The 27,862-nt window shown below is 44.0% G+C and overlaps 1 protein-coding gene across 2 annotated transcripts; it reads left to right on the top strand.

Annotated features, from left to right (window-relative positions):
* The first annotated feature begins 1,153 nt into the window (after nt 1–1,153).
* Nucleotides 1,154–12,015, top strand: ppp1r3b (protein phosphatase 1, regulatory subunit 3B). 2 transcript variants are annotated; one of them, XM_041186826.1, is made up of 2 exons: nt 1,154–1,286; nt 8,614–12,015. In XM_041186826.1, exons 1-2 carry the CDS (start codon nt 1,273–1,275, stop codon nt 9,509–9,511), a joined length of 912 nt encoding a protein of 303 aa, XP_041042760.1. In that variant the 5' UTR covers nt 1,154–1,272; the 3' UTR covers nt 9,512–12,015. The 2 variants fall into 2 exon arrangements, with proteins under 2 accessions (XP_041042760.1, XP_041042761.1); XM_041186827.1 differs by lacking the exon at nt 1,154–1,286 and adding an exon at nt 6,785–6,954.
* Nucleotides 12,016–27,862: the final 15,847 nt, after the last annotated feature.

Below are 27,862 nucleotides of genomic sequence, written 5' to 3'. Positions count from 1 at the left end.
AGAGAAGAAAAGAGTTGACGTTTCGAGTCCTCATGACCCTTCGACAGAACTTGAGTTCGAGTCCAGGAAAGAGCTGAAATATAAGCTGGTTTAAGGTGTGTGTGTGGGGGGCGGAGAGATAGAGAGACAGAGAGGTGGAGGGGGGGGGGTGTGGTTGTAGGGACAAACAAGCAGTGATAGAAGCAGATCATCCCGATGATCTGCTTCTATCACTGCTTGTTTGTCCCTACAACCACACCGCCACCCCCCCACCTCTCTGTCTCTCTATCTCTCCGCCCCCCACACACACACCTTAAACCAGCTTATATTTCAGCTCTTTCCTGGACTCGAACTCAAGTTCTGTCGAAGGGTCATGAGGACTCGAAACGTCAACTCTTTTCTTCTCTGCCGATGCTGCCGGACCTGCTGAGTTTTTCCAGGTAATTCTGTTTTTGTTTTGGATTTCCAGCATCCGCAGTTTTTTTTGTTTTTAATACCAGGATTAGGCAGGTTGTCCTATGAGGAAAGGCTGGACAGGTCAGACTTGTATGCGCTGCAATTTGGAAGAATAAGAGGCGATTTCATTTAAACCTTTAAGCTGCTGAGGGGTCTTGACGGGGTGGATGTGGAGAGGATGTTTCCTCTTGTGGGAGAATCTAGGACTAGGGCTTACTGTTTAAAAATAAGGGGTTGTTCATTTAAGACAGAGATGGGGAGAAAATATTTCTCCCAGAGGGTTGTGAGTTTTTGAAACCCTCTTCCTCAAAATGCAGTGGAAGCAGCGTCTTTGAAAATTTTTAAGGCAGAGCTAGATTGATTCTTGATTAACAAGGGGGTGAAAGATTATTGGGGTAGGTAGGAATGTGGGGTTGAGGTTACACTTAGGTCAGCCATGATCTTATTGAATGGCAGAGCAGGCTCGAGGGGCCGAGTGGCCTGCTCCAAATTCGTACCCGAATTGTAACGTCACAAGCTCTTGTCGCTACTTTGACTATATCCTTCGTATTGAGACACGATCACCCCATGAACCGCTGCAGCTGCGCCCCCTCGCGGTGGAACATGGGACTTCCTGGCAGTGGTCCTATTGGGTGGTTATTGTCGAGGCCTGCACGCTAATTGGCTGAAAGCATCTGTGACGTTGTGGGGGCGGGGCTGTGGCTGCGCTGTCAGTCAGACTGGAGAGTTGCGAGGAGGAGGTGGGAGGAGTGGGGTAAGCGGGTTAAGGGCTGGTAGTGCAGGCAGTGCACCCAGCCACCTCAAGCACAGTGGAGCTACTAGCTTTCCCCCAGCCCCATGAATTGCAGCAGGTAAGTGAGAGACGAGCAGTGTTCAGGCAGCAGCCAGAGAACACAACGAAGCCTCGGGCTGTTGCAATTTGTAAATGCGTGTACGGAAGTTCCTACTTATTTGATTTCATGCCCTGGGGAGGGGGTAAAATTAATCGATCCTTTCGAAACTGGAACAGGATGTATTTTACATTCTGCAAACACAAGGATTGCTTTCCAAATTTGCAATGCGTAATCAGAATTTATAATGCATAATAAATTGGGAGATGGCTTGGTCGCTTTGAACTTTTCTGAAACTTATATCCGAAACTCCTGTATGTGTGGGAGAAATTCTGCAGGAACCTGCACTCCGAGACTGCTGCCGAAATCTCGGACGCTTCAGGGAGCAATACTGGACACTTGTTCGGATTTGCATATAGAAAAGAGAGGCGGCTCAATACAGTGAGGAAAAAGATTACATTGGGTCGTGGAGTATTTGTTTTGAGGTTCGCTGGGGAAGAAGTGAGTTATGTAAGGTTCACACTAAGACTTTGTCCAGCCTTGGCAGAGAAATTACAGTGAAGCTTTGAAATTGATCGCGTTCCTTGCTAAAACTTATCTTGTAATATCAGTGCATTTTTAAAAATATATAATTAATTCCGTGTAACATTAAAATAAGAGATTGCAGCTTCTTGGCTAAACTGAGGGCCAGGAATGAAATGGCAAAGTTTTTGCACTGAGGTTTATTTATTTTATTGATAAGAGCGGGGATCAGTTGCACCAGCTTCCTGTACTTTCCAGCGGCTGTTTTGCAGCCGGGGTAGTTCTACTGTACATCCCCGACTGTGTAAAGGGATCATTGTTGTTCATGATCGAAACTTGGGGCCAGTAAATAAGACGGTGGTGCAGGATTTTACACGTCAGTTATCTGATGATTATTGGTTCGGGGCACCTAATTTAGTTGCAGTCTTTCTGTGTCGTTGTAGCCATTGCCAATTAGATAACAGAATTTGGTTACAAAACTTTCCAGTTAAAAATATCCAGGAAACTAATAGTCAATTAACTTGCTTGTCCTGCTTTCTACCCTTAATTAGCACATTCCTTTTGTCTGTGACATCTTTTGGTTATCTCCATCTATCACTGGCCCTCTATCCTGCTCTCTTGTCCCAACCGCCGCCCCCCCCCCCCACCTTAAAATCAGCTTATATTTCATCCCTCTTCTATTTTTCCTTAGTTCTTTTGAAGAGTCATGCGGACTCGAAACGTTAACTGTGCTCCCTTCCACAGATGTTGCCAGACCTGCTGAGTTTTTCCAGGTATTTTTGTTTTTGTCTAGGAAATTAATGTTAGCAGACCCGATCAACATTTGGGTTTTCTAAAACCAATATATGTTTAAAATATTTAATTTTCTCTCATGCAATGTCAAACAATTCCAAAGTTCCAAAATTCCTGAAGGATGAATATTTGTCCTTGAAATTCCTTTATAATTTCATATAACCATGTTCACTTTTGATGCTACTATGTAATTTTGAGGCCTTTTGAGTTGGTTGCCACTTAAATTAAATTCTCCATTCATTCACTTTAAAAGAGAAAAGAATCATGGTGTTGTTGAAATTGCAAGGAAATAACTTGCATTTGGTTAGGGACCTTCTTATCCCCAAGACCTCCCTAATTGCTACACCCTGACAATGAAATACTTCTGCACCATTTAGTTACTGTTGCAATGTAGGAAATGGGGCCGATAATTTGTGCACAGCAAACTCCCACAAACAGCAGTGAAGTGAGATGAAAAACTAGATCATCTGTTTGTGGTGTGGTTGAGGTACAAATAATGGCCAGGACATAAGGGAGAACTCCCCTACTCTTCTTCAAAATAGTGCCTGGGGAAAGTGGGTATCCCAGGGTGTGTGTGGGGCACAAATTGATCTATCCAAGCGGCCTCAAGATGGTGAGGGCTGAGGAGGCAGTCTCCAGTGGAGATGAGGCCAGGTGCAGATGTGAGGGTGTGTGTGTGAGAGTGAGTGGTGATGTCCCTTGAGCTGGCAGTGAGTGAGATGCCAATGAATATGTGAAGGGCTTGAGTGTGTGAGTTTAGAGTGATGAGATGGTTGCCTTATCCTGGCGGCACGGATGAGATCATTCATCTTCTATCTGCTTTGGATGGCCAACCTATTCTGTGCAGCATTGGACTGACCACCACTGCCGCCGCCTCCCAAGCCCGAGTGGTGAGTTTGCTGAACTTCCTGCAGCCAGAGCAGAGTTGGAGGACATTACGGTGGGTCTCCAAAAGGCACTCCAGCGACAAGTCACTGAACTTTTCTTTGCTTTCAGGGCCATGTCTCCAGTGGAGCAGTCCTGGGCTGCAAGCATTGAGAACTGTGTGTGCAGCTGCAGTTTAAATATGGCACCCGGAGGGAGGAAATGGTGAGGTAACAGCGTGGTGGGCGATTCAAAGGCCACCCACTAGCGAGACGGTGTGTTTCCTGTGGCTGCCTAATTAATGAGCCGAGAAGCGGAGGATATGGCATGATATGCCGCCATTGCGGCTGGCGGGTAAAACGTCCTTTTTCCCAACCAAAACCACACTTAGTGCAAACCTGGGACGATTCCGCCCGATGTTTCAGGTCAATGGCCTTTCATCAGAACTGAGGAAAGATAGAAATGTAAGGCTTTAAGCCAGTAAAATGGGCGGGCTGGGTTGCAAGTTATAACAAAAGGGAAGGCCTGTGACATGGTGAGGGCAGGCAGAAATGATATTAAATAACAAAAGATTATGTGATGCAAAAAACAGTGTAGTAATGAGTATAGTAAACAAAGAAAGGTTGAGGCATGAATGGTTACACAGGCCCATCTGAGTGCAGCATGAAGGGGTAAAGTGAAACAGCAATTTACTTGTATTTCTTTCAATTTAGTGTACGGTGTTCACTGTTCACGATGTGGGCTCCTGAACACAGGGGAGACCAAATGTAGACTGGATGTCCACTTTGAATGGAGATGTTCCCCAGCTTGCGACTGTAACCCTGAGCTTCCAGTCACCTGCCATCTTAATTCTCCACCTTGCTCCCACCCTGACTTTACTGTCCTAGGCCTGCCACAGTATTCCAGGGAAGCTTGTGGCAAGCTCGAGCAGCAGCACCTTATCTTTTGTCTCAGCACTGCACTGCACTGACACAATATTGAGTTCAACAACCTTAGATCATAATCTCAGCCTCCAGCTCATTCTGTGCTCTCTTTTTTTCTTCCTTTTTTTGGCTGAATGTTTCTTTCGTTATCCCTTCATGTTACGTTCAGATGGGTCCGTGCAGTCGTTCGTGTCTCACCTGGACAAATCTTTTGTTTCTTTACTACAACCATTACCACTCCCTTTAGCTTTTGCATCCTGTAATCATTTGTTATTTAATCTCCTTCACCCCCACCCTATCACAGATCTTCCCTTTTGTTCTTCCTGCCACCCTCTCTCCCATTTTACTGGCTTAAAAACTTTTATTTATATCCTTCTTCAGTCCTGATAATGAATGACTTTTTGTTGAGTGTGGTAACTAAGCCTGCTCAGTGGTGCCACTCAATCTGCACAAGTTTTTAATATTGTCTGAAAAAGCTGTAGCTGTGTCCAGACTAGTGAAAGTAAGTTTGGTTCTAACTTAATTTTATTACCAGCATTAAGTAGTTCATGAATTCCTACTGTTACTTACAGACTGCTTGTGGTGCAAACACAGGCATCTACTTTTTAATGCAGTTTTTAAATCCCAGGAGATGTTGGGCAAGGAAGGAATGGGGTGGAGAAGGGAAGCCTTGTGGATTTGCATGTTTCTGACCTCCTTGGAGTTTGAGAGGCCCAGTTGATAACTGCAGTTTAAAATGAGCTTTTGTTTACATTCGGCTTGCTGCCTAGATTGTTTCCAGCTGGGGGATGGTGGACTTCATAATGTGCATGAATTTCTAGAAGTTGATGTTCTTACTGCCTTTACATGGGTGAGATTAAACAAGTGGCTTGAATTGTGTTTTAATTAAACTATACGTGACTAGCTTTGTGTTCTGGCACAGTATGTTTGGTCACATTATGTGGCAAAGTTGCATATTAAAGCATGTGGTGAAAGACTGAGGTATGGCACACTGCTCTGAAGTTAGCTTTGAAGTGCAGCACCACTCATTTTTTATGACTGCTGAATCTGTAAAAATATATACACTCTTAATGTCACTTATTGGCCATAAGTGCATTCATCCCAAGGTCATGTGGACCCATCATGCCATTTGCTGTTAGGCACAGCTGAGAGTATTAGGTCTGGTTTCAACTTGGTCTTAAGGGAGTGGGGGAGGGAGTATGGGGTAGTGGAGAACCTATTTTTTCTGGATAACTAACTGGCTTCTAAAAACATTCAGTGGGCATACAGCTGATTTAAGGGCTGTGGAATGCAACAACAATTTGTATTTATTAGAATGCCTTTAACTTGGTAAAACATTCCGATGCATTTTCAAAAGAATGATATGAAACAAAAACAGACACTAAGCAACATGAGATATTTGGAAAGGTGGGGGATAAGCCTGGCCTAAGAGATAGGTATTTAGGGAGTGTGTTGAAGGGAGAGGGTGGTAGAGAGGTTTAGGAGGGAACTGCAGCAGCACAGGAAGGCAGCTCATCACCTAATCTCAAGGGTGATTAGGGATGGGCAGTAAATGCTGGACTAGTCAGCGACGCCCACATCCCATGAGTGAGTAAAAAAAAATCCCAGATCTTAAAACTGAAGGCATGGCCACCAGCTGAAGTGATGGAGGGATTTGAAAACAAGGATGAAAAATGTAAACTTGTTGCTGGACAAGGAACCAGTGATATCAGCGAGGGGTAATGGTTCAACAGGACTTGGAGCTAGTTAAGATGTGGGCAGCAGAATTTTGGATGAGCTCTAGTCTATGGATGGTGGAAGATGGGAGGCTGGCAGGAGAGCATTGGAGTAGTCCAGTTTAGAGATAACAGAGGCAATGATGGGCGATCCGTGGGATGATGTTACAGAAATGAAAGCAGATGGTCTTGGTGATATGTGGTTGGAAGCTCATTTTGGGGACAAATGGGGCACTAAGGTTGTGAATAGTCTGGATGGCATCAGTGGAAAGGAAACTGAGTTTGTGATGGGCATCAAAGACAATGGTTTTGATCTTCCTAATCTTTACTTGAAATTTCTGCTCATTTTGTTGAACTTAAAAGTACTGATTTTTATTAGTAATTACATAAAATAAAATTAAGTATGTGTTAGTTAATCCTGTAATATATATTACTGGTTCCTGTTGCACTCTGATACCTCCAGTCTCATCCCTTCCCCTCTTCCCCTTTTTACCCCTGCCCATTCCACCCTTTGCCCATTCTACTCTCTGCCCCTCCCCCTCCACATTCTCCCTAAACATAAGCATATCTGATGTTGAACTTAAAAGTATTGATTTAAAGTAGTAATTGCACATTAATTAGCACATTAATTAGCACATCTATTATGATGTTGTTGTACTGTAATATATATATTACTGGTGCCCATTGTTTTTTGGTACCTTGCCCGAATGACCACTACTTATTGCTGAGCCTTGACTTTGGAGTATGGGGGAAAGATGATGATGGAATGGGAGGAGGAAGGAAGACGCACAGCTGAGCTTGATCTTGCCCTCACCCGACATCCACACATTTGCACGTTCTGCAGGGGTCGCTGGATAGTGATGGTAAACCTTGGTGAGTTACTCACACTTACCAGCAGAAGCACGTCTGGCATTAAGAGCACTCTTATTGACACCATGCCTGAGACAACTAACAAAGCAAACCCACAATTTATTGCTGGTTGGCTCAGCTCCTCTTTAGATAGTGCTCAAGAATGAAATAAGTTGCACTTGTATCGCACCCTTCATTGCCATTTGTAACGTGGTTACTGTTCTAATGTCGGAAACACAGCGACCAATTTTATGAACTACAAGCGGCATATGTGATAATCAAATAATCTGTTTTGGGCGATGGTCAGTTTCTCATCCAAAAGACAGCATCCCCCAACAGTGCAGCATTCCCTCAGCATTGCACGAAGTGCCAGCTTAGAGTTTGTGTTCAAGTCTCTGGTGGTACTTGAACCCATAACCTTCCGACTGAGATGAGAATGCTACCAACTGAGCCACAATAGTACTGAATAATACTATGCAGCTGACTGCACTTCTCTCAAGTGTCCAGAGCACTGCTCTAATCTCCTAGTGCCAGTCAGATTTATTATTTGAGATTTGCCAGTGTGGTTGAACGACTAGCAATGTTTTGAAATCCAGTCTCCCGTTTGTGACCTTGTGCCAGTAACAGGCTGAAATTTCAACAACAACCACTGTATAAGGTACCTACTATGTAATAAGGATTCTTGCTTCCTACTGGGGTTTGGTGATAACATAACCAAAGCCCATCAAAGGGCAGCTCTGTGGGTGGGCACATGTGGAACTGCAATGCTGTCTCTGCGTCAATCCACAGGGCCATTTGGAAGCCCAGTCATGTTATAAGATACACTTGCAATTTGCATTGTTTCAAGTACATTTTTTTTATTACTGCACATTGTGACATTCTGTCATCAGAGTAACATTGGTTGCATTTATTTAGTTGCACTTAACAGAAAATAGTATGAGTCTGTCACCTAAAAGTTATCTCACAACACTTCTGTTAAATTGAATGTGGGTTGGGACAGCCATAGTTCTATTCAATGTCAAACCATTTTAAACTTATTACCCACTTCCGCTGAAAACCAAAACTGCTTTTCTTACCCCCAGAATGTTTTATCCACCACCCACCCCCCCCTCGCCTTCCCATACTCCCCACCCAATAAATTCCAACTCAATCACCCCATCCTGTCCTTGCAGATCTACACTGGTTCCTGCTTTGCCCGGACCCTTGCTATTTTCAAATTCCTCCTCTTTATCTCTAACCCACTTTGCTCCGCAACTCTGATCTTCAGCACGTCTCTTTTTCTCTTCACCCTTCATTCCAGAATTGGTAGCAGAGCCTTCATCCGCCCTCACCCTGTCCTTTGGAACACCTTCCCTAAACCCTCCTGCCTTTCCTCGTCTTCCTTTGTCTCTAAAATTCTTCTCAAATCTCACGTTTTCCACCCCACTTTTGATCATCCTTCGAACTGTCCCTTCCTGTCTTGGTGACTTTATTTTCTGTCTGTAAAATGCTGTGGCACTTTTCTTCACTTTTAAAGCACTATATAAATGTGGAAGTAAAGGATTCGCAGGAAATAAGCATTGTAAAAGATTGCTGTGTTTCTGTCTCCTTAGCCTGAAGATGTTGGGAAGAAGCCAATTGCTTCTCTCATGACTTAGGTGCATCAGCTAACTTTTTTTAAAATTATTTTTTGTTTCCCACTAGTATGCTTGAGGTCTTGTCTCCCAGATCTGCAATGCCAATTGACATCGCTATGCAGCTATATCTTCCTCCTCCATTCAAGCAAGTGAGCTACACCAGAAAAAGAGCACTGAAAGTAACCCAGCCGCTACGGCCCTGTATCCACCTCCGCATCAGTGAAGATGCACCAGAAAATGAGCACAGAATCAAGGAACAGAAACGTGTTTCCTTTGCAGACACAAAGGGCTTGCCCTTGACTACGGTTAAATTCTTTGATTTGCACGACCTAAATTTTTCCTTCAATGTTGATGACCTGATCAGCAGCTTAGTAGGCCTGAAGACCACAGACAAAGATAGCCTGCTCTTAGATTTTGCACAGCCTTCGTTGAACTACCAAGATTTCAAGAATCGTGTAGAAACTGACTTGGTTTGCCTTGAAAACTGCATGTTACAAGAGAATACCATCATGGGGACAGTCAAGGTGAAAAACATTGCATTTGAGAAATCCTTGAAAGTGAGAATAACATTTGATACTTGGAAATCTTTACAAGACCATGACTGCTGCTATGTCCAAGACTCTTATGCTGGCTCAGATAAAGATACTTTTGCATTTGAGATTCGTTTACCGGAATACATTGTTCCACACGAAAGGATAGAGTTTGCCATCTGTTATGAAAGTGGTGGGAAGACCTATTGGGATAGTAACAAAGGGCAGAACTACAGGTTAATCCGGTCGGAGCTGAAACACACTCCGGAGTCTAGCAAAACAAATCAGCCACTGGATGCTTTATTGACTGAATCTGACTGCATGCCAGGATATGGGATTGAGTTTGACCATTATGGTGGTCTCCGTTGCTCCTATGGTTTGTTCCCCGAATGGCCCAGTTACGCTGGTTATGACAAAATGGGACCTTACTATTGAGCAGGATTGCTTGGGATTACATTGTTCTTGAAAGTCTAGATGGTTTTAAATTTGTCTTTCAATGTATAACTGGTTTAGCAAAGCAAGGGCTGGTTGCAAGCATTAACCGGATGTTGTCAACACATCAGAATCTTGCGATTTTTAACATTTATTAAATCCGGGTTGTCGGTGCGCAAGCTCATATTGTAATCTGTAATTTGAAGTGTCTACTGAGGATCACAAAAGAATGCTGCCTCTCCAAATACACCAAGTGTTCACATTCTGTACTTGGTGTCACTGTTTAATTTTCCAGCATGTTTTCTAATTGTCTTGAGGTGCACCTACCAATTCAAGCATGACTCTGTCAATTCTGAAATGTTCCAGTCTTTTCAACTCTGCCTGTTTGCACCAAATGATTTCAGGAAGCTCTTCTAAAGCAGCTATTGACATGTGGAATGAACTTGTGCATAGGGTAATGGAGGCATCGTTTTAGAACAACTAGGAGGCTGTGATGGAAGCCATTCTAGGACCCTTCTGGATTGATCATCTTCAACTGTATTTTTCTTAAAGTACTTGACCTGTTTAAAGCCCATTGCAGGTTTGATGTCGGATCTGGGATCCTGGTATCAAGTTCATTTTGTAGTGAGGAATTTTTTTCAAACAGCAGACTCATTGTGTTGATTTTGATCAGCAGACAATCAATAGTACTCAAACTGATTGGACCTTGTTTTATCAGGTCTAAATATCCAAGGGGAAATGAAAGAATGCGCACTTTCATATTTATTCTGTAGAAATTTGTTGACACTTCCACTAAGGTCATTGTATTCAGTTTTTCTTCTTGCCCATTAGTTTTCTCAAAAAAAACTGAATTTGATTTATCATAAGTCTTGCACATTAGAGACTAGGAATTTGCATAGAGATGCTCCTTCACTTGACAGTTCAATGTAAATTAGTAGCTCAAAGGTAGTTAAACTCAAGTTGAGTCCTTCTCTCTCACCTGAGAGATTTGCATTTGCTTGGGAGATCTGTCAGATAGCAGTGACTGTTAGCTGTATGTTGTGGATTGGCTGCTGTGCTTGTTAAAACTGAGCCTGTACAACACTGTGAAACTGCGAGTGAGCAGGAATAAGCATCAACAAATGACTTAGCCTTTTGTCCTAAAAGCACTGTCGGCTGGGACACAGCTCCTCAGGCATTTGCTGCTCTCCATTGTCTGGCCCAAATAATCAATTTTGTCATATGTAGTAGACATAGAGTATTGGCTTAGTTATGCCACTTTGATAGGCATCAGGATTTGCTGAATCATAGGAAAGTTTAACTTGGGTAAATTGTGGTTTTTGTGCATGTGTTGCCACCAGTCCCCCAGGTCGAACAGCCATTGAGCCTGGGAAACTCCTGACCTTTGCTCAGTGCTGTACCAAGTGGTGCAGTCATACATTGAGCTGCCTGGAAACCCAGACAAGTACTTTTCTGTCAAAGAAATTTGGAGATTTTTTTTTCCCCAGCTCTGTGTTATTGAACCCACTGTGGTGCATATAATGTGATCAAGTGTAATTCATTACAGTACAGTGATGATCTATTGTAATTCTTGTTTCCCACAAGGAAGGCCTTTGAGCATGTACTGTCCACATGGCACGTGCACATTTATGTCAAGTTCTGTGCAACTTCCACCACTGCATGACACCAGTATTTAAAACATTGGGCAGGTCACACATCAGCAGCAACTGTCAATTTCCATTTTTATACATGGCATTCCAGAAGTTTTCCTGCTGCTTTTGGGATTACATTCCAGGAATCTGTCCCTCTTTTATTTTTCTCTCTGATGAAACTGCAAACCACTGGTTTTGGCTGTGAATCTTAGAAGTTATGGCAGGGAAAGAGACCATTCACCTGACCCATTGCTAGCTCTTCAACTGTAGTTTTCACCAGCACCATCATTTTATATTACTTTTCAAACACTTTAGTCAATCTCCTCTTGTCCCTACTCAGTAACTACTTGTGGCAAAGCATTCCATGTTCCAACAGCTCACAGTGTTGGGGAGGGAGGGAAAGAAATCTTCTAACTTCCCCTTTGTTCCAGCACCTCAGGAGTTTGTCACGAATCCACCAACCAGTGCACAATCATTCATCGTTTTGAAGGCCTTAGAATAAAATCTCCAAGGATCATGTCCTGTGAAATGTTTCCTCCAAATGAAAAGCTGCTTTATTAGATGTTCCAGTTCAATGGAAGGCTGAGGTCAATAATTTTTTTTGTTGAGTGAGGATAAAGGGATATGGAGCAAATGGACTTGCAGATCAGCCATAGTGGGGGAGCAGGCTCTAATGACTGAATGGCCTCCTCCCATCCCTATTTCTAGTTTTTAATGATCTAATTGAATGGTGAAGCAAGCCAAGGCTGACCCCGGCTCCTTGGGACAATATACTCAGTGGCTGCTGTTCAATTCTGTTGATCACTGGTGTATTTTTTTGGCAAACCGTATTCTGTGTCTGATGTGCTTTACACATTAAAGATTGACCTGGCTGTGTCTTTGTGTCCAAGTTAATACTTATATTCGAATCTTTCAACTGACTGAAAATAAAGCTTCCAAGCAGGATTTTCCTGGTTGGGAATGTTTTATGAAAATAATTCCATTTTAAATGGAGAGAACTGGACAGAAGAAGGAAAGTGCTGAGATTTTTTGAGAAAAAGATATAGAGAGGGGCATAAACGAGGCAAGGCCAGCTTGGGATTCCTGCCCACTGTCTCCCCACCCCCCCCCCCCACCCCAACCATGTAGTAATTAAACATGGAAGAAATTGACTTAACTGGGGTGCTTTGTACTTGAAATTTAGTTGTGAAATGATTGTACCATTTTGTATTTATTGATCTTATTCCAGGCCCTAATCCTTAGACAAGGGTTTTTTAAATATGCTTGAATTAGTTCCACTTTACATCCATTGGGCCTCTATCAATCCAAATGGGACATAGAAGAATTAATATAACAAACACATTTGACATCCATAAGACCATCGCAGTCAATGAATCACCATTATTTCAGTCCTGGTTTTTATGAAGGCAATAGAAGTGTGTCACTTTGCACGGTCACTACATACTGAAATTATTGCACTTTGTATAAATTTTTGCAGGTGGTGTAAAAATGGAGGTGAATAAAATATGAATATAGGAAACTCCAGCACTCCTTCCTATGTCTATCATCCTTTCTCTCATTCTGTTCCTCTGGTATTCTTATGCATGTCTCCATCATTTACTGTTCTCTGTTGTTCTACCTTTTCCTGATTCTTTCTTCGTTCCTTTGGTGAGCTCAAGGCTGTTCTAATTTTGGCCCTCTATCCTCATGCTATCTTCTAGCATCACTCCTTTCACTGCACACGTTGTATTTGTCATTCCCCAGACTCCTGGAAACACTTGCTCACTGTATAAGGCGCTCTGTCTTGACCCTCAAAGAGTTGCTTAGTGTGCACTTGGAAACTTGATTGAACAGATAGATAAGAGGAATGTAATTCAATGTAATCCCCTCCCCCATTGACTGAGATTCATGTATGATTTGAACATAGATTAGGCTGAGAAGTTTAAAAAGAGTTTGAGAATAAAAATGGGGAGAAGAAAGAGCAGAACTAATGTATATTTAAATTTCACAAAATTTGCCTTATACTTTGAATTTAAAATTAGGGTATTAAAGCCACTCATAGTTAAGTAACTTAATCACATTCATTTTCGCACTGCAGGTAAATGAAGTGAAAATCTGCAAAACCAGTTGGCCCATGGAAACATTAGTTCTTCTTAGCTAGCTTCTAGTTGAACAACATATTTAGATCTCATCAAGATTGTAAAAGCATTAATCTTCCCAAAGTATGCTGCAGTCTCCATTGGCTCTTTCTGTCAATTGTCTTTTTTTAAACCAAGAGGAAGGTCAAGTCATGCAGGACGTCACCAAGAATTAATTTCTTTGGAAAAAATAAGTAAAGCAAAATGTTGTGATTTTAGCTAGCAAACTTGAGTTGTTAGAACCTTTAGGATGAAATCAGAAACAGAAGATTAAGGAGTTTAACAGGAATTTCTGAGCAAGACAAGGAGAGGGTGAAGTGAGCCCTCAACTGCATGTGATTGAAGAGAATTTGAAAAATTTTAGAGCACCATTATTCAGCAGGAAAGTGAGGTTGTCAGTGGTGGAATGGAAAGGAGGCTACTGACATAAGAAAAGAGTGACTTGCTTTTACATAGAGCTTTTCAAGAACACTGGGCCTCTCAAAGCTTTTTATAGCCAATTACGTAATTTTGAAATGTAGTCACTTGTAATGAGGGAGACATGGAGAGGGAATAGAGTGTGGCATCGGCATAGAGGGGGATGGGAAATCAGCTGCAGGAAATAAAATATCAGATTGGGACTGGGTATCTTGTTCAGAGGTATTTGTGTACCAGACATTTGGTTGCCAATTCATAGAATTGGGAACAGAGGGTGTACCAACCTCATTTTGTTGACTGAATTAAAAAGGGTTTGTTGTGGGAATTAATGATGAAAAATTAACTTAACCTAATAAAAAAAAAACCCAAGAGATAGCAAGGAAACATTCTTTCCAGCTGCTGTTAGATTATGATTCTGGAGCAGGGAACTTCAAAGTTCAATCTGTTTAACAGATTAATCACTTTTCTTTCAAATTAAGTCTGGGTGTTGATAGTAACCAGTTCGATGTCTACATTATGAGTTCATGATTTTTTTATACTTTATTCATAAAATATCTAAGAGAACATTACAAAGCATTTCAAAATGGCCATCACAAAAAGTGCGATCATATTCAAGTTTTCAACATAGATCATGTTGCATCTTGAGGTGCTTCAATACAATCAATGAACATTACAGACATTTCAAAATGGTCATAACAGACAGTGTAATGGTATTTCAGTTGTCTACATAGATCATGTTATGATTTCATGATAATCACAAAGATGTACAGATTGACTCTTCAGCAGGTAAGGCAATGAGATGTTTCATTCAATGGTGGGGAATTCAAGTCCCTTTTATGTTGGTCTGGTTCCCCCAGAGTTTTGTCTCAGGCACAACCAGCATCAATCCCAATGTAAACTGCCAGCTCCACTGAATCCAATCACCAGAAAGACTCATAGATAGCTTGGTAAGTGGATGGAGTAGTTTTACTGCAGGATAGCTGCTGATTATACTAGGCCTGGGATTCAGGAACTGGCAGCATGACACACCCCCTCACCTCCATGGAGGACTTGTTCTATGTTCTTATCCACATAACTTTCAATCCCATTCTTAAGCAGATTCTAATTGCATGCTCAAATGTATTCACTGACCGTTGGTTAATTGCTTTCAACTTATCTAGATATTTGAACTTGATAGTTGAGATTTCAACAAATGGTTCAAAGTCTCCATACCCTGTTCTCCACTCCCTCAGAACATGCAGTAAATGGCTGTCCATGTTCAAATGTACAGGAGCAGAATAGTAATTTCATCCACGCTATTATAGAATATGGTACGCAGTTTGCCATTCTTTCACCTACCTTTTTGCTCCTTTAAACTGTAAATAAAATTAGTCATCCACATAGTTCTGAGTGAGATAGGAACTTAGAATATGGAACCACAGAAATTTACAACATAGAATTGGGCTGTTTGACCCATTGGGCTGGATTTCCCCGTCCTGATGCGGAGCTGACCTGGTGTCAGGCGACCTTTAAAAGTGGCAGGCAGAACCCAATTCCAGGGTTCTCACCCACTTCCCCTTGCCTGCAATTAGCGTGGGATAAGGGTGTGGGTCAGGAACCTGCATGCAGATGTCCTGATGTTGCCTCTATTGCGGAGGTGGGTATTTCAAACAACCACTCCTCCGCATTTTCATGGAGTCAGATTGGTTTTTGAAAATAGTGTGGTTCATACGAGTTCAGTGGTGTTGTGAACCATGCGGGAACTCTGGTCTGGAGTTGGGAACCTTTTGACAAGTTCAAAATTTGTTGCTAACTTCACATATCATGAAATGCTGTATGATAAGTTATATCACTATTATGAAAGTGAAAAGTCTTCAGATGCATTAGAGTATATTATCCACTGGATAAAGTGCCTCCTGCATTGAAGAATATTGAAATTTAGATTTTACTGTGTCAATTGTCCCTTGTGCTTTAATCTTTTCATTGAACTTCAACTTTGACGTCTGACTCACTGTATTGATGCTTGAACAGATGGCTGAGCTCTTGGAAGGACTTCAAAGGCTTTAATGTATTCTGCTTTGCATGTTTTGCTAACACTTTATGAATGTTTGGCTGAGTTCCAAACTCACCAATGGATTCCGCTCAGCAGGGGTTGCTGATAAAGCTATCAAGGTGTCATAACTCCGTTGGGATAGTACGCAGAAATATTAAGCCCCACTGTCCCCTGAGCCACAACAAATGTGAAAAGTTTGATCAAACCAACTAATTGTTTTATTTAGGTTAACAGAGTACGAGCACCACATTAATAAACTTACTAAGTAAATAACTGTTTATTGAACAAATTGTCTTTTTACCAGTGACAAAAGAACGAAATATGAACTGCTAATTTCTAACTCTATAACCTAAACTGCACCCCTTCTTAAATCCCTATACCCACACATAGAAATCACATAAGACACACAGAAACATGGATTTTAAGGATGGGATAAAACGGTTCAATAACAACAATTCTGGAGTACAAGATTTCACGGGTTGATTTTGATCAATGTCTTCCAAATTTCTTTCAGTTTTTTGTTGATGACACAAGATGGTCTTACAGCACTTTCAGTCTTTAGTTCACTGATTGAGCACTTGCTTTTTCAATGTCTCTAGCAGTGATTTTCCCCTTTGTCTCTTGACAGGGGTTTTCAGAAAGAGAGCAGGTTATAGAGATATGAGGAGAAAAAGTCAGCTAGTTGTTATTGTAGAATTACTGGAATCTGACGCACAAGGGAGCAAGAGGTTTTCAGTCTTTTTCTTTTCAGGCGAGGAGCTATTCTGCACTGCTCTCACACAAACTCTGGTTACCTGGTTAGGAGCCAGTTAAAATGTTGCCAGGCAGTTCCCCTCTAGACTGGACTCCTCCTCAGCACCATCTGAGAAACTTCGATTGTTCTCACTGAAACTCGGATTGTTCTCACTTGAGCGACAGAGATTGAGGGGTGACTTGATAGAAGTTTACAAGATTATGAGTGGCATGGACAGAGTAGATAGAAGCTTTTTCCCAGGGTGGAAGAGTCAATTACTAGGGGACATAGATTTAAGGTGAGAGGAGAAAACTATAGAGGAGATGTGCGGGGCAAGTTTACGCAGAGGGTAGTGAGTGTCTGGAATTTGCTGCCAGAGGAGGTGGTGAAAGCAGGTTCTATAGTGGTGTTTAAGAGACAGCTGGACAAATACACTAATAGGATGGGAATAGAGGGATACGGACCCTGGAAGTGCAAAATGTTTTAGTTGACAGGCAAGATCATTGGCGTAGGCTTGGAGGGCCGAAGGGTCTGTTCCTGTGCTGTACTTATCTTTGTTCTTTTTGTTCATCCTCTCTTTCATGGTACACTCTGTTCCAGGACAACAACATTGTAGGTCCCTCAAGCTGTTCCAGTAGACATGTCTTTCAAATTGTAGTCATTGCAATTTTAATCCACAATCCAACAGAAGTAAAAAGATATGTTCTTTACAAAGGAGACAGTCAGTTTGTTTATCTTGACAGTGTCATGACCTTGTTATCAGATAATGGATTTTGAAAAATGGTTGGTTTCTTTTGACAGTCTTATGAGCACCTCAAAGACTTCCCAATGTTATTTCAGGGCTCATGAGTTTTGAGCATAGTGGATACTGGATGATATGTGGGGTTGAGGGGCAATGAGGGGAGCAGGGAAATAAGGAACGAGGGGGCTGGGAATTGTTCTGTTCATGCTCATTAGAGAAGGTACTGTATGTCTTCTGATCTAAACTTTGTGTTGCTTGTTCCTTTTGGCTAACATGACCCAGTACTTACAAATGTTCATTACTACCTCAATCGCTGTAGAAAGAACAGATATTATGCTGCTGCATTAAAGTGCCTTTCAACAGCATATATTTGAATGTATTTGCTATGTAGGTTTTAAAGGTTAACTTTGGAAATTATGTGAGGGAGAGAAAACCTTTTTGTCTTTCGTTAAGTTGCTCTGGTGAAACAGTAATACCGAGGAATTTTGGATCACTATTTGTATTGCACTACATTATTTCTTCTAACTTGTGGTTAAACAATGGCAGCTTGTCTTGATCAGCAAACTCTTAAATGTCACTTGGTTACCCTCAGTATATTTGTAAGTCAAAAGAGGTTTATCCCCCACCCTCCACCCAGTTCATGTCTGGACATTGGAATATGAGTTCCAAGCTGCCTTGCTCCAAAGTCCAAGCCGCTCCTTATTTGCAAACTATGGGTGTGAACTAGTTTAGTTGTACAGAGCAAGCATTAAAATTTAATGAGGTTAATGGGTGTGTGGAAGCAAGTCGCCTGGAAGTCTCAGTAAATGGGCAGCAGGGTACCAGAGAAGCGGAGGACAGCGGACCTGGGTGTAACCTGATTGGAGAAGGTTTATAAATGAATGCCAAGTCTTGGGCCTTCGTTTACCTGCAGCCGGGGACCAGAGAAACACTCCATTCCATTCAGCTGCTGGTGAGTGTAGAAATAGGAGAATACATCAGATGAATGCATGGTTGGAGAGATAGTGCAGGAGGGAGGGCTTCAGATTTCTGGGGATTATGACTGGTTCTGGGGAAGGTGGGATCCGTACGAGCCCGATGTTCTACACCTGAACAGGACTGGGACAAATGTCCTTGCAGGGAGATTTGCTAGTGTTGTTGGGGAGGTTTAAATTAGATTGACAGGGGGATGGGAACCTGAGGGCAGATTCAAATAGGACAAATTCAGAACAAGGAGCAGGAGACAGAAAATTAATGGGTGACTCTGAAAGACAGAAGAAGCAAAGGTTAAAAGGTTTACAACACAGGAATTTGGCAATGTTAAAAGGTGTATGTTTAAATACAAGGAGTATAGCAAACAAAGCCAAGGAGCTGAGGGCACAGATAGACACATGGCAGCATGATATCATTGCTATAACGGAAACTTGACTTAAAGAGGGGCAAAATTGGTAGCTCAACATCCCTGGATATAGGGTGTTCAGAGAGGATAGAGAGGGAGATAACAAAGGTAGGGGTGTAGCATTATTGGTTAAAGAATAAATTACAGCTGTGAGGAGGGATGATATACTAAATGAATCATTAAATGAGGCCATATGTGCTGAGCTTAGGAATTAAAAAGGCGCAGTCACATTATTAGTATACTATAGACCCCTAAATAGTAAGATGGAGATAGAAGAGCAAATATTTAGGCAAATTTGATTGCATAAACAATAGGGCAGTAATATTTGGAGACTTCAGCTACCCTAATATAAACTTGGATATGAACAGTGTGATAGACACAGAGGGCACAAAGTTCTTGAATTGCATTCAAAATAACTTTTTTAGCCAGCACATAACAAGCCCAATGAGAAAGGGTACAATTTTACATTTAGTATTAGGAAATGAAGCTGGGCAAGTAGATGACGTAGCAGTGGTTGATCATTTTGGAGATAGTGACCAGAATACAGTTAGATTTAGCATAATTATGGAAAAGGATAAAGATAGAACAGGAGTAAAAGTTCTAAGTTGGGGAAAGACAAACTTTACGAAGCTGAGAGATGATCTGGCGAAAGTGGACTGGTTACAGCTACTTGAAAGGAAATCATTGGTAGAACATTGAGAGGCATTCAAAAGCAAGATTCTACCAGTGTAGACATGTCCCCACAAAGAGAAAGGTGGTACTGCCAAATCTAGAGCCCATTGGTTATTTAGAAGCATACAATATAAGATAAAACAGAAAAAGAAAGCTTATGACAGTCACAAAAAATCAATACGTTAGAAAGTCTGGATGATTATAGAAAATACAGGGGTGAAGTTAAAAAGGAAATCAGGAAAGCAAAGAGAGGATGTGAAAAAATATTGGCAGGTGAAATCAAGGAAAACCCCAAATTTTTTTATCAGTACATTAAAAGCAAGAGGATAACTAAGGAAAGGGTGGGGCCTATTAGGAATATACAAGGTAACTTATCTGTTGATGCAGATGTGGACAGGGTTCTTAATAAGTACTTTATCTCTGTCTTCACTAAGGATAATGCAGATACTCTAGTTAATGAGGACGAGAGTGAAATATTAGATACAATAAGCATAACGAGAGAGGAAGTATTGGAGGACTGACATCTTTGAAGGTGGATAAATCACCAGGGCCAGATGGACTGTATCCCAGGCTGTTAAAGGAATTAGAATCAATTCTGAGAGACAGGATAAACTGTCACTTCGAAAGGCATGGATAAATCAGGGATCATCAGTATGGTTTTGTTAAGGAAATGTCATGCCTTACTAACCTAACTGAATTTTTTGAGGAAGTAACAGGGAGGATCGATGAGGTTAGTGACAGTGGATGTGGTCCACATGGATTTTAGTAAGGCACTTGACAAGGTCCCACGTGACAGACTGGACAGAAAAGTAAAAGCCCACAGGATACAGGGGAATGTAACGAATTGGATCCAAAATTGGCTCAGTGACAAGAAACAAAGGGTAATGATCAACAAATGTTTTTGCAACTGGAAAGCAATTTTCAGTGGTGATCCACAGGGCTTAGTGTTTTGTCCCTTGCTGTTTGTAGTGTATATTAATGATTTGGACTTAAATGTGGGAGGCTTGGTTGGGAAATTTGCAGATGACATAAAAATCGGCTGTGTAGTTGATAGTGAAGAGGATAGCTATGGACTCGAGAATGACATCATTGGTTTGATTGAGTGAGCAGAAAAGTGGCAAATGGAATGCAATCCAGAAAAGTGTGAGGTAATGCATTTTGGGAGGCCAAACAAAGCAAGAAAATACACAATAAATGGGAGGATATTCAGAGGGGTAAAGGAAGTGAGAGACCTTGGGAGTGCATGCCCATAGGTCCCTGAAGGTGGCAGGACAGGTAGATAAGATGGTAAAGAAAGCATATGGAATGCTCTCTTTTATTGGACGAGGTCTCGAATACAAAGCAGGATTGTAATGCCGGAATTGTACAAAACGCTGGTTAGGCTGGAGTTTGGTGTACAGTTCTGGTCAGCACATTACAGGAAGTGACATAATCGCTCTGGAGAGAGTGCAGAGGAGATTTACAAGAATGTTGCCAGGGCTTGAAAATTGCAGCTATGAAGAAAGATTGGTTAGTTTAGGGATGTCTTCCTTAGAACAAAGGAGTTTGATGGGTGATTGAGGTGAACAAAATTATGAGGCCCCAGGATAGAGTAGACAGGAAAGACTTGTTTTGTGGAGAGGTCAATTACCAGGGGCACAGATTTAAGGTGATTGGTGGAAGGATTAGAGGGGATATTAGGAAAATCTTTTTCATCCAGAGGGTGGTAGGTGTCTGGAATTCGCTGCCCAGATTGGCGATTGAGGCAGAAATCCTCAACTCATTTAAAAGGCACCTGGATCTGCACCTAAAGTGCTGTAACCTGCAAGGCTGTGGACTGGGTGCTGGAAGGTGGGATTAGAATGGGTGGCTAGTCTTTTTTCAGTCAGCACAGACACAATGGGCTGAATGGCCTCTTTCTGTGCCATAACCGTTCTATGGTAAACTTGGTTTGGATAAGGTGTTGCAGAATATATTTTAAATCTGATCTGTTACTTATTTTTATTCCATTTCTGCCATACTAGTTTATATATTGATTTAAATATTAGTTTCAAATTCTCTCTCAAAAGTTTTAGAACCTCTGCTATCAGGCTCAGGCTGTCCCATTGCACTTTGCAGTCAATGTAGTATGTTCTTAAATACAGTTAATGTTGTTGCCAAATGAAGCAGCCAATTTGCGCAGTAAGGTCCTGCAAGCAGGCAATGTGATAAACGACCTGATCATCTGTTTTTCTGATGTTGGTTAAGGGATAAATATTAGCCAGGACAACCTGTACTTCTTTGATAAACGCTGCGAGATTTTTCTTATCCACCTGACAGTTAATTGGGGCCTCGATTTAACTCAGCCACAAGTTACACCTCCAATAATGCAGTACTCCCACAGTACTGCACCGACATGCCACAGCTATCATGTAGTTTCTGTTTGGTTTTGTAGATTTTTCTGGGAAAAATGCCATTTCCTTTTACTTCATTCTTGGGGCGGAATTTTCTGAGCCCGCTAGTGGCGGGTGTGATAGGTGGCGTGTGCGGAAAATATGGTGGGGCCCATTTCACCATGGCGGGGAGCTAATTGTAATACATTAGCATATAATTAAAAGGCCATCCCACCAGGCTCTTGGAATCTCGCTGTATCGTCTGTCGATGTCGGTGGGAAAGCACACCGACGTGTTTCACAACAGCACGCAGGCGATGTGCACTTGACGACCTTCTCTTTGGGGGAACTGAAGTGAGTGAGCAGCAGCGTTCTCCACAGCTCCCCATTGTTTACAGGCCTCAGGGGCATTGGGGGGTGGGGAGGGGCAAGGGAAACTAATGCCCACCTCTGCAGGCAACTGCTGAGGGGTAGGGGATGTCTGGGGGCAAATGCTGGCCCGCCTCAGAGGCGACTTCTAATGGGTGGGCGGTGTCTGGGGGTAAGTGCTGGCCAGTCTCAGAGGTGACCATTTTCGGTGGGGGTTGGGGGGGTGCGGGGGGGGTGTCAAGTGCTGCCCTGGCCCTGCATCCTGCACACAGGCAATCGAGGGTAGGCGAGGAAAGTGGCCACACATTAGGGGCACCTGTATAAACTGACCAAGCCTCTGCAACTGAGACAGATCAGGCCCAGCCACAGTGATATGATTGGGGTCGGGCTCCTAGCCTGCCCACCCATGCCAGCATCGCGGAGGCACCAAAAGGGCCACCAAGCGCTCCATACCTTATCTGTCTTCTGCTGCACCCCCGCCACCCCCTCTCTCCGCCACCTCTCCCCCCCCCCCCAGCACAGACTTCAAGTCCACCACCACTTTACTGGACCACGGCACATGTTGTACAATCTCCTCGCCAATGCTGGCCATGTATCAGTCACTGCTGGAGGCGCTCACAGCCCCTTGCAATCTCAGCATCCTGGTTTGGACCAGTGTTCCCCATGTCGCAGGTTGACAGGACAGCCATGCAGCGCACTCATCTCTGGCCATCTGAGAGGTGACCAGCACTCTCTGGGAAGCATTAAGGGGTGGTCACACAGGGCCAGGAAAGGTGCTAAGTACAGCCATGAAAACCATGCCTCTCTCTTTTCCATGCTGCAGGGGAACCACATCAGGATCGTGGATCCTGGTGACCTAGCTGTGTGCCTGATGACCTACAGAGACTGTAGAAGATGGAGGAGAGAGCGACTGAGGCTCCTGGCTGTGCAGAGGCAGGAGCAGCAACCTCATGAAGAAGGGGCAGCAGGGGCTCCCGCACAAGCTGCCCAGGAGCGACAGCGAGCTGTGGCTGGTCGGCGCCTAGTGACACCCAGGACCTATAGATGCTGCCTGCCATTCCTCCAAATGACTGAGAACCAGTGTCACTGATGACTGCGCATGTCTAGGGACCTGGTAGCTCACACCTGCCCCTTACTGCAGGACTTGGGGACATGGAGGGCATCCACTGCCAGTGGCTGTGAAAGTGACCGTGGCACTTAATTTCTATGCCAGTGGCTCCTTTCAGGGCTCCACAGGTGATCTCTGTGGGATTTCACAATCTGCCACCCACAAATACATCCATGAGGTCACAGATGCCATCATCTCCATGGCACACAGCTTTGTGTATTTCGCTCGGGACTAGGACAGCCAGGATGGAAGGACTATTGGATTTGCCCTGATCTCGGGATGCCCACAGGTGCAGGGTGTGATTGACTCCACTCATGTGGCGCTCAGGTCTCCATTGCTACACTTGGTGGACTTCATCACTGAATGTGCAGCTGGTGTACGACCACCAGAAATATATCCTGCAGATATGCACACGGTTTCCAGGGAGTGTGCACAATGCCTACATCCTCAGTTGGTTACAGATCCTTGCAGTCTTCCAGGGTCCACAGAGGCTGCAGGGATGGCTCCTCAGGGACAAGGGCTACCCGCAGAGGCCGTGGCTGATGACACCCGTGCGGCGGCCTCAGACTGCAGCAGAGCAACGGTATAATGAGGCTCATGCTGTAGCTCGCAACTTGGTGGAGCAGACCATCGGGATGAAAAGATGTGGTTCTGGTGCCTGGACTGGTCTGCTGGAACCCTGCAATATTGTCTGCAAAGGGTGTTTCGCATTGTCGTCATTTGCTGTGCCCTTTACAACCTGGCGCTGCAACGGGGTGAGAAGCTGGCTGAGGAGGAGATGGAGGAGCTGCACGTCTCCTCCAATCAGGAGGAAGCTGATGGGGATAAGGCTAAGGGGGTCCTCAGTGATGACGATGATGCAGATGAGGCTCTCGTACTGGATAGACGAGGCAGATGCACTTGGGAGGCCCTCATAACTGCCAGACTTGTGGAGGATGATGACGACATGCAGTGAGGTGTCCCTGTAGATACTCACATCACAGTTGTGAACGTTTGCCTCCAGTTTGGCTTATCGAAGCGCCGATACCCTCTGTGAGAATTCTCCTGTCATGGAGATACAGTGGAGGCCCTAATAGTCGCCCGATCGCAGGAGAACGAGGACACACCATAGATCTTCACATAGCCCCTGAGAATGCCTGACTCCTGATAAAAAAACAAAAAACCATGGATACTGGAAATCCAAAACAGAAACAGAAATACCTGGAAAAAATCAGCAGGTCTGGCAGCATCGGCGGAGAAGAGTACAGTTAACAGTTCGAGTCCTCATGACCCTTCAACAGAACTAAGTAAAAATCTCCTATTTTTTACTTAGTTCTGTTGAAGGGTCATGAGGACTCGAAACGTCAACTGTATTCTTCTCCGCCGATGCTGCCAGACCTGCTGAGTTCTTCCAGTTCTGTTGAAGGGTCATGAGGACTCGAAACATCAACTTCTTCTCTGCCGATGCTGCCAGACCTGCTGAGTTTTTCCAGGTATTTCTATGTCTGACTCCTGTCTGGCCAAGGGCAGCTCGCTTGCGCTCCATGATCAGGCCCAACTCAGAGACACAGCCATGAAACTTTAGACGCATCTGATGCTGTGTCTGCCTTCAGCACCTCAGCCCTTCAGGAGCTGGTGCACAGCATCACTGGTCACAGATGCTGAAGAGATGGGGGCCAGCCCCACCTTAAAGGTGCTGAGAGCACACAGAGAATATGAGAGAACTCGGTGGCGCCTGCCCGCTACATTCTAGCAGCAACGACCTGCACTGCCAAGGTGCAGGCATCAGTAATGTTTCCAGGGAGTGTGAGGCTGAAGGCTGCAGGGAGGAGGCCCTGGACTGAGATACCTGCCTTTAGCTTGTGCAGAACGGTTCCACATCTGAGTGACAAGAACACTGCTCATCAGAACAAGGAGCCATAGGCAGGGAAACATTCTTGGGAGTTTATTAACAATAGTGAACATTATGTACAAGTGATTAACACCCGTGCCCAGGCTGTGCAATTAATTCTCCTTAACCTTCCTAACACTGCTGCTACGTCTTGGTATTCCCCGGACATCTATAGCGGAGGTGGAGGAAGCCTGCTGACTGTGACACCCTGTCTGTGATGACTTTGGCGGGCATCCTCTGGAGGGCCTAGACTTGGAGGGCGCTGACCTGCTTTCGGGGTCCTGCTCTGTGGAAGTGGCACCCTCCTCAGCCAGTGAAGCTGGATCTGCAGAGGTCACAGGAAGAGGGGAGTCAGATGGGCCAGTCACTCCCGGGGTCACCTAGGTGGATGGCCCCGGAATGTGCACCTGCTGATCCTCCTCCCTATGGGTGCCCGAGGGCCCCTCACTGACTCTGTGAGTGGAAGGGGTAGCTGGAGTGAGATTGAGCTACCCAGCACCCCTCTTGCGTACACCCTGTTGAAGGTCAACTACGGCATCAGCGATGGAGTTCAGCCTGCGCAGCAGTGCAGAAGTGATGTCCTGGACCAAGGTCTCCATGGCAGCCACTGTCTTGCCAGTGTTGACCTCGGTGCATTGCAATGCTGGCGCTATCACCTCAGCCTGAAGATGGATGGACTCCTATATCGTGCCTTGCAATCTGAGGAGTGCAGTGGACATCCCTTCCTGATGTTCCCGAGCTTGCCTTTGCAGCTCCAGCAACTGTGACATGACTGAGTCCAGAGGCTTGTCATCTGACTCAGACTCAATGCTCTGCCCTCCAGAAGCCCCCCAAGTGCCGGACATCTGGGAAGTCCCTGCCTCCACCTGCTGTGGATCAGCTAGTGCGTTGTGCTCACCAGATTGTGATCCTGTGGCTACTCTAAAGCTAAGTTCCACTGTGGTGTGTGTCTCTGTGCTGGTGGAGGGTGTGGGTGAGCGCTGTGATGGGATGTCAGGGAGGGTGCCTTCAGATTCCTTTTAAGAAGTTTCTCCGGGGCTTGATTGGAGGCCCTGAGGCATGGACTCTGTCGGCTGTTTAGCAGAAGTGCCTTCGAAACCAAAGGGAGATAATTAGTGCATGACAGTGCATGTGAAACAGGACACATCACTCACAACATGGTTATCTGGTGGATGTTGCACAGCTGGATCCTCACTTGATAGAGCAGTGCCGACCTCACCGTCAGCGCAAGACCAGTCCCGGTCATTGCCGGCCAACTGGATGGTTCTGTTTTCAAATTCTGAGCGAACTTTGAATTCTGGCATCCCTCAACCTTTCTATGACCTTTCCCTCCTGTTGTAAGCCAGTTTGTCCTGCATGGATAGAGATGGGGAGAGTTTACCAGGACGCCTGCCGGGCCAGATGATAAGTATGCCTGGCCTGTGTGGGTGGTGAGTGGTCCCATGGATGGGATGAGGACAATGGTGGTGTGTGTGAAAGAGTGAATGGTGATGTCCCTTGCACTGGCAGTGAGTGAGGGCCTTGTGAGTGTGTGCTGAGTTTGTGAGTGCGTGAGTTGGGAGTGATGAAAAGAGTGACTTACCCTGGTGGAACGGAGGAGATCATTCTTTTATGGCACTGGGTGGCTCTCCTCTTCTGAAGGGGGTTGGTGCTGACCACCACTGCCACCGCCTCCCAAGCCAGGTTGGTAACATTGCTACCCACCCTGTGACCAGAGCAGGTGTAGAGCACATCCTGGCAGACCTCCACAGCATCCAGCAATTGCTCGAGGGACCTGCCACGAAGCAGTGCTGCAGTCTTTTTTCCTTTGCTGGTCATGTCTCACAGGCAGTGGTGGTGAGCTGGTGGTGATGAGCGCTTTGCTGGTGGCTGCCTTTTAAAGATGATAGCCGGTGTAATGCAACAGCGGGGTGATGCCGAGCGGGCGAATGAGAGCCCGCCCGCCATGGAAATGGCGTATTTCGCGGGAGTGAATATATAATGAGGTGGGCTTGAGAAGACACAATGTGAAAACCTGCCATTTTCATCGGCAGGTAGGACTCCATTTTACCCGCCCACTACCGCACTTAGTGCAATTCTGGGAAAATTCAGCCCTTGGAATGTGGGAAATGCTTGTAAGATGGCATTTAGTGCCTATCCCTAGTTGCTCTGGGATAAGTGTTAGTGGGCTCCTTCAGCTGCTCCAATTCTTGTGCCAAAGTCATCCCCATTCTCCAATACCTCAACTTCTAATAGCTGCTGTAATACAAGGGTAGGTTAAAAGGATCCAGCTCAAGTTGCTTTGAAGCATGCTCATGTAGAGAATCCCTTATTCAGTACACATGGTTAGAATTTACTTTACAACATTACAACAGTTGATAATTAATATAAGGAAACATGGCAGCCGGTTTGCAGTAACAGTAATGTGTTAGTGACAAAATAATTTTTTTAATTATGTTGGTTGAAGAATAAATATTGGCCAGGTGAACTCCAATGTTTTTACAAAAGATCCCACAGCAATATTTTTTATCTATTTGAGAGGCCAAAAGGGGCCTCAATTTAACACTACGTCCAAAAGAGGGTACCTCTTCACTGTCGGCCTAAATTTTTGCCCAAGTCTCTGGTATGGGATTTGAACCCACAAACTTCTGGCTTCGACATGAGAGTGCTACTATTGAGTCATAGACAAATATCTAAATTGCAGGCCCTTTGTAGTATCTTTATCATGACTGTGCTATCATGAATTAATCCATTCTGCAGTGCTTCATTAACAGAAAAGATTTAAGAATGAACAGTGTGCATTTCTGGTGACTATGAACTTTGGAACAGGATAGGTACTTACACTGGCTGCCCTGCAGTAAAGCCTATTTAGCTTCATTAAGCAATCAAAAATTATTTAATTATTATTTTAAAAATCTGGCAACTTTCCCAATGCTAATGATGAGCTGCTAGCTCT

This window comes from Carcharodon carcharias, chromosome 4, assembly GCF_017639515.1.
Source record: "Carcharodon carcharias isolate sCarCar2 chromosome 4, sCarCar2.pri, whole genome shotgun sequence".
NCBI lineage: Eukaryota > Metazoa > Chordata > Chondrichthyes > Lamniformes > Lamnidae > Carcharodon > Carcharodon carcharias.
The sequence above is the reverse complement of the archived record's forward strand: the minus strand, read 5'-3'. Positions and strand labels throughout refer to the sequence as shown.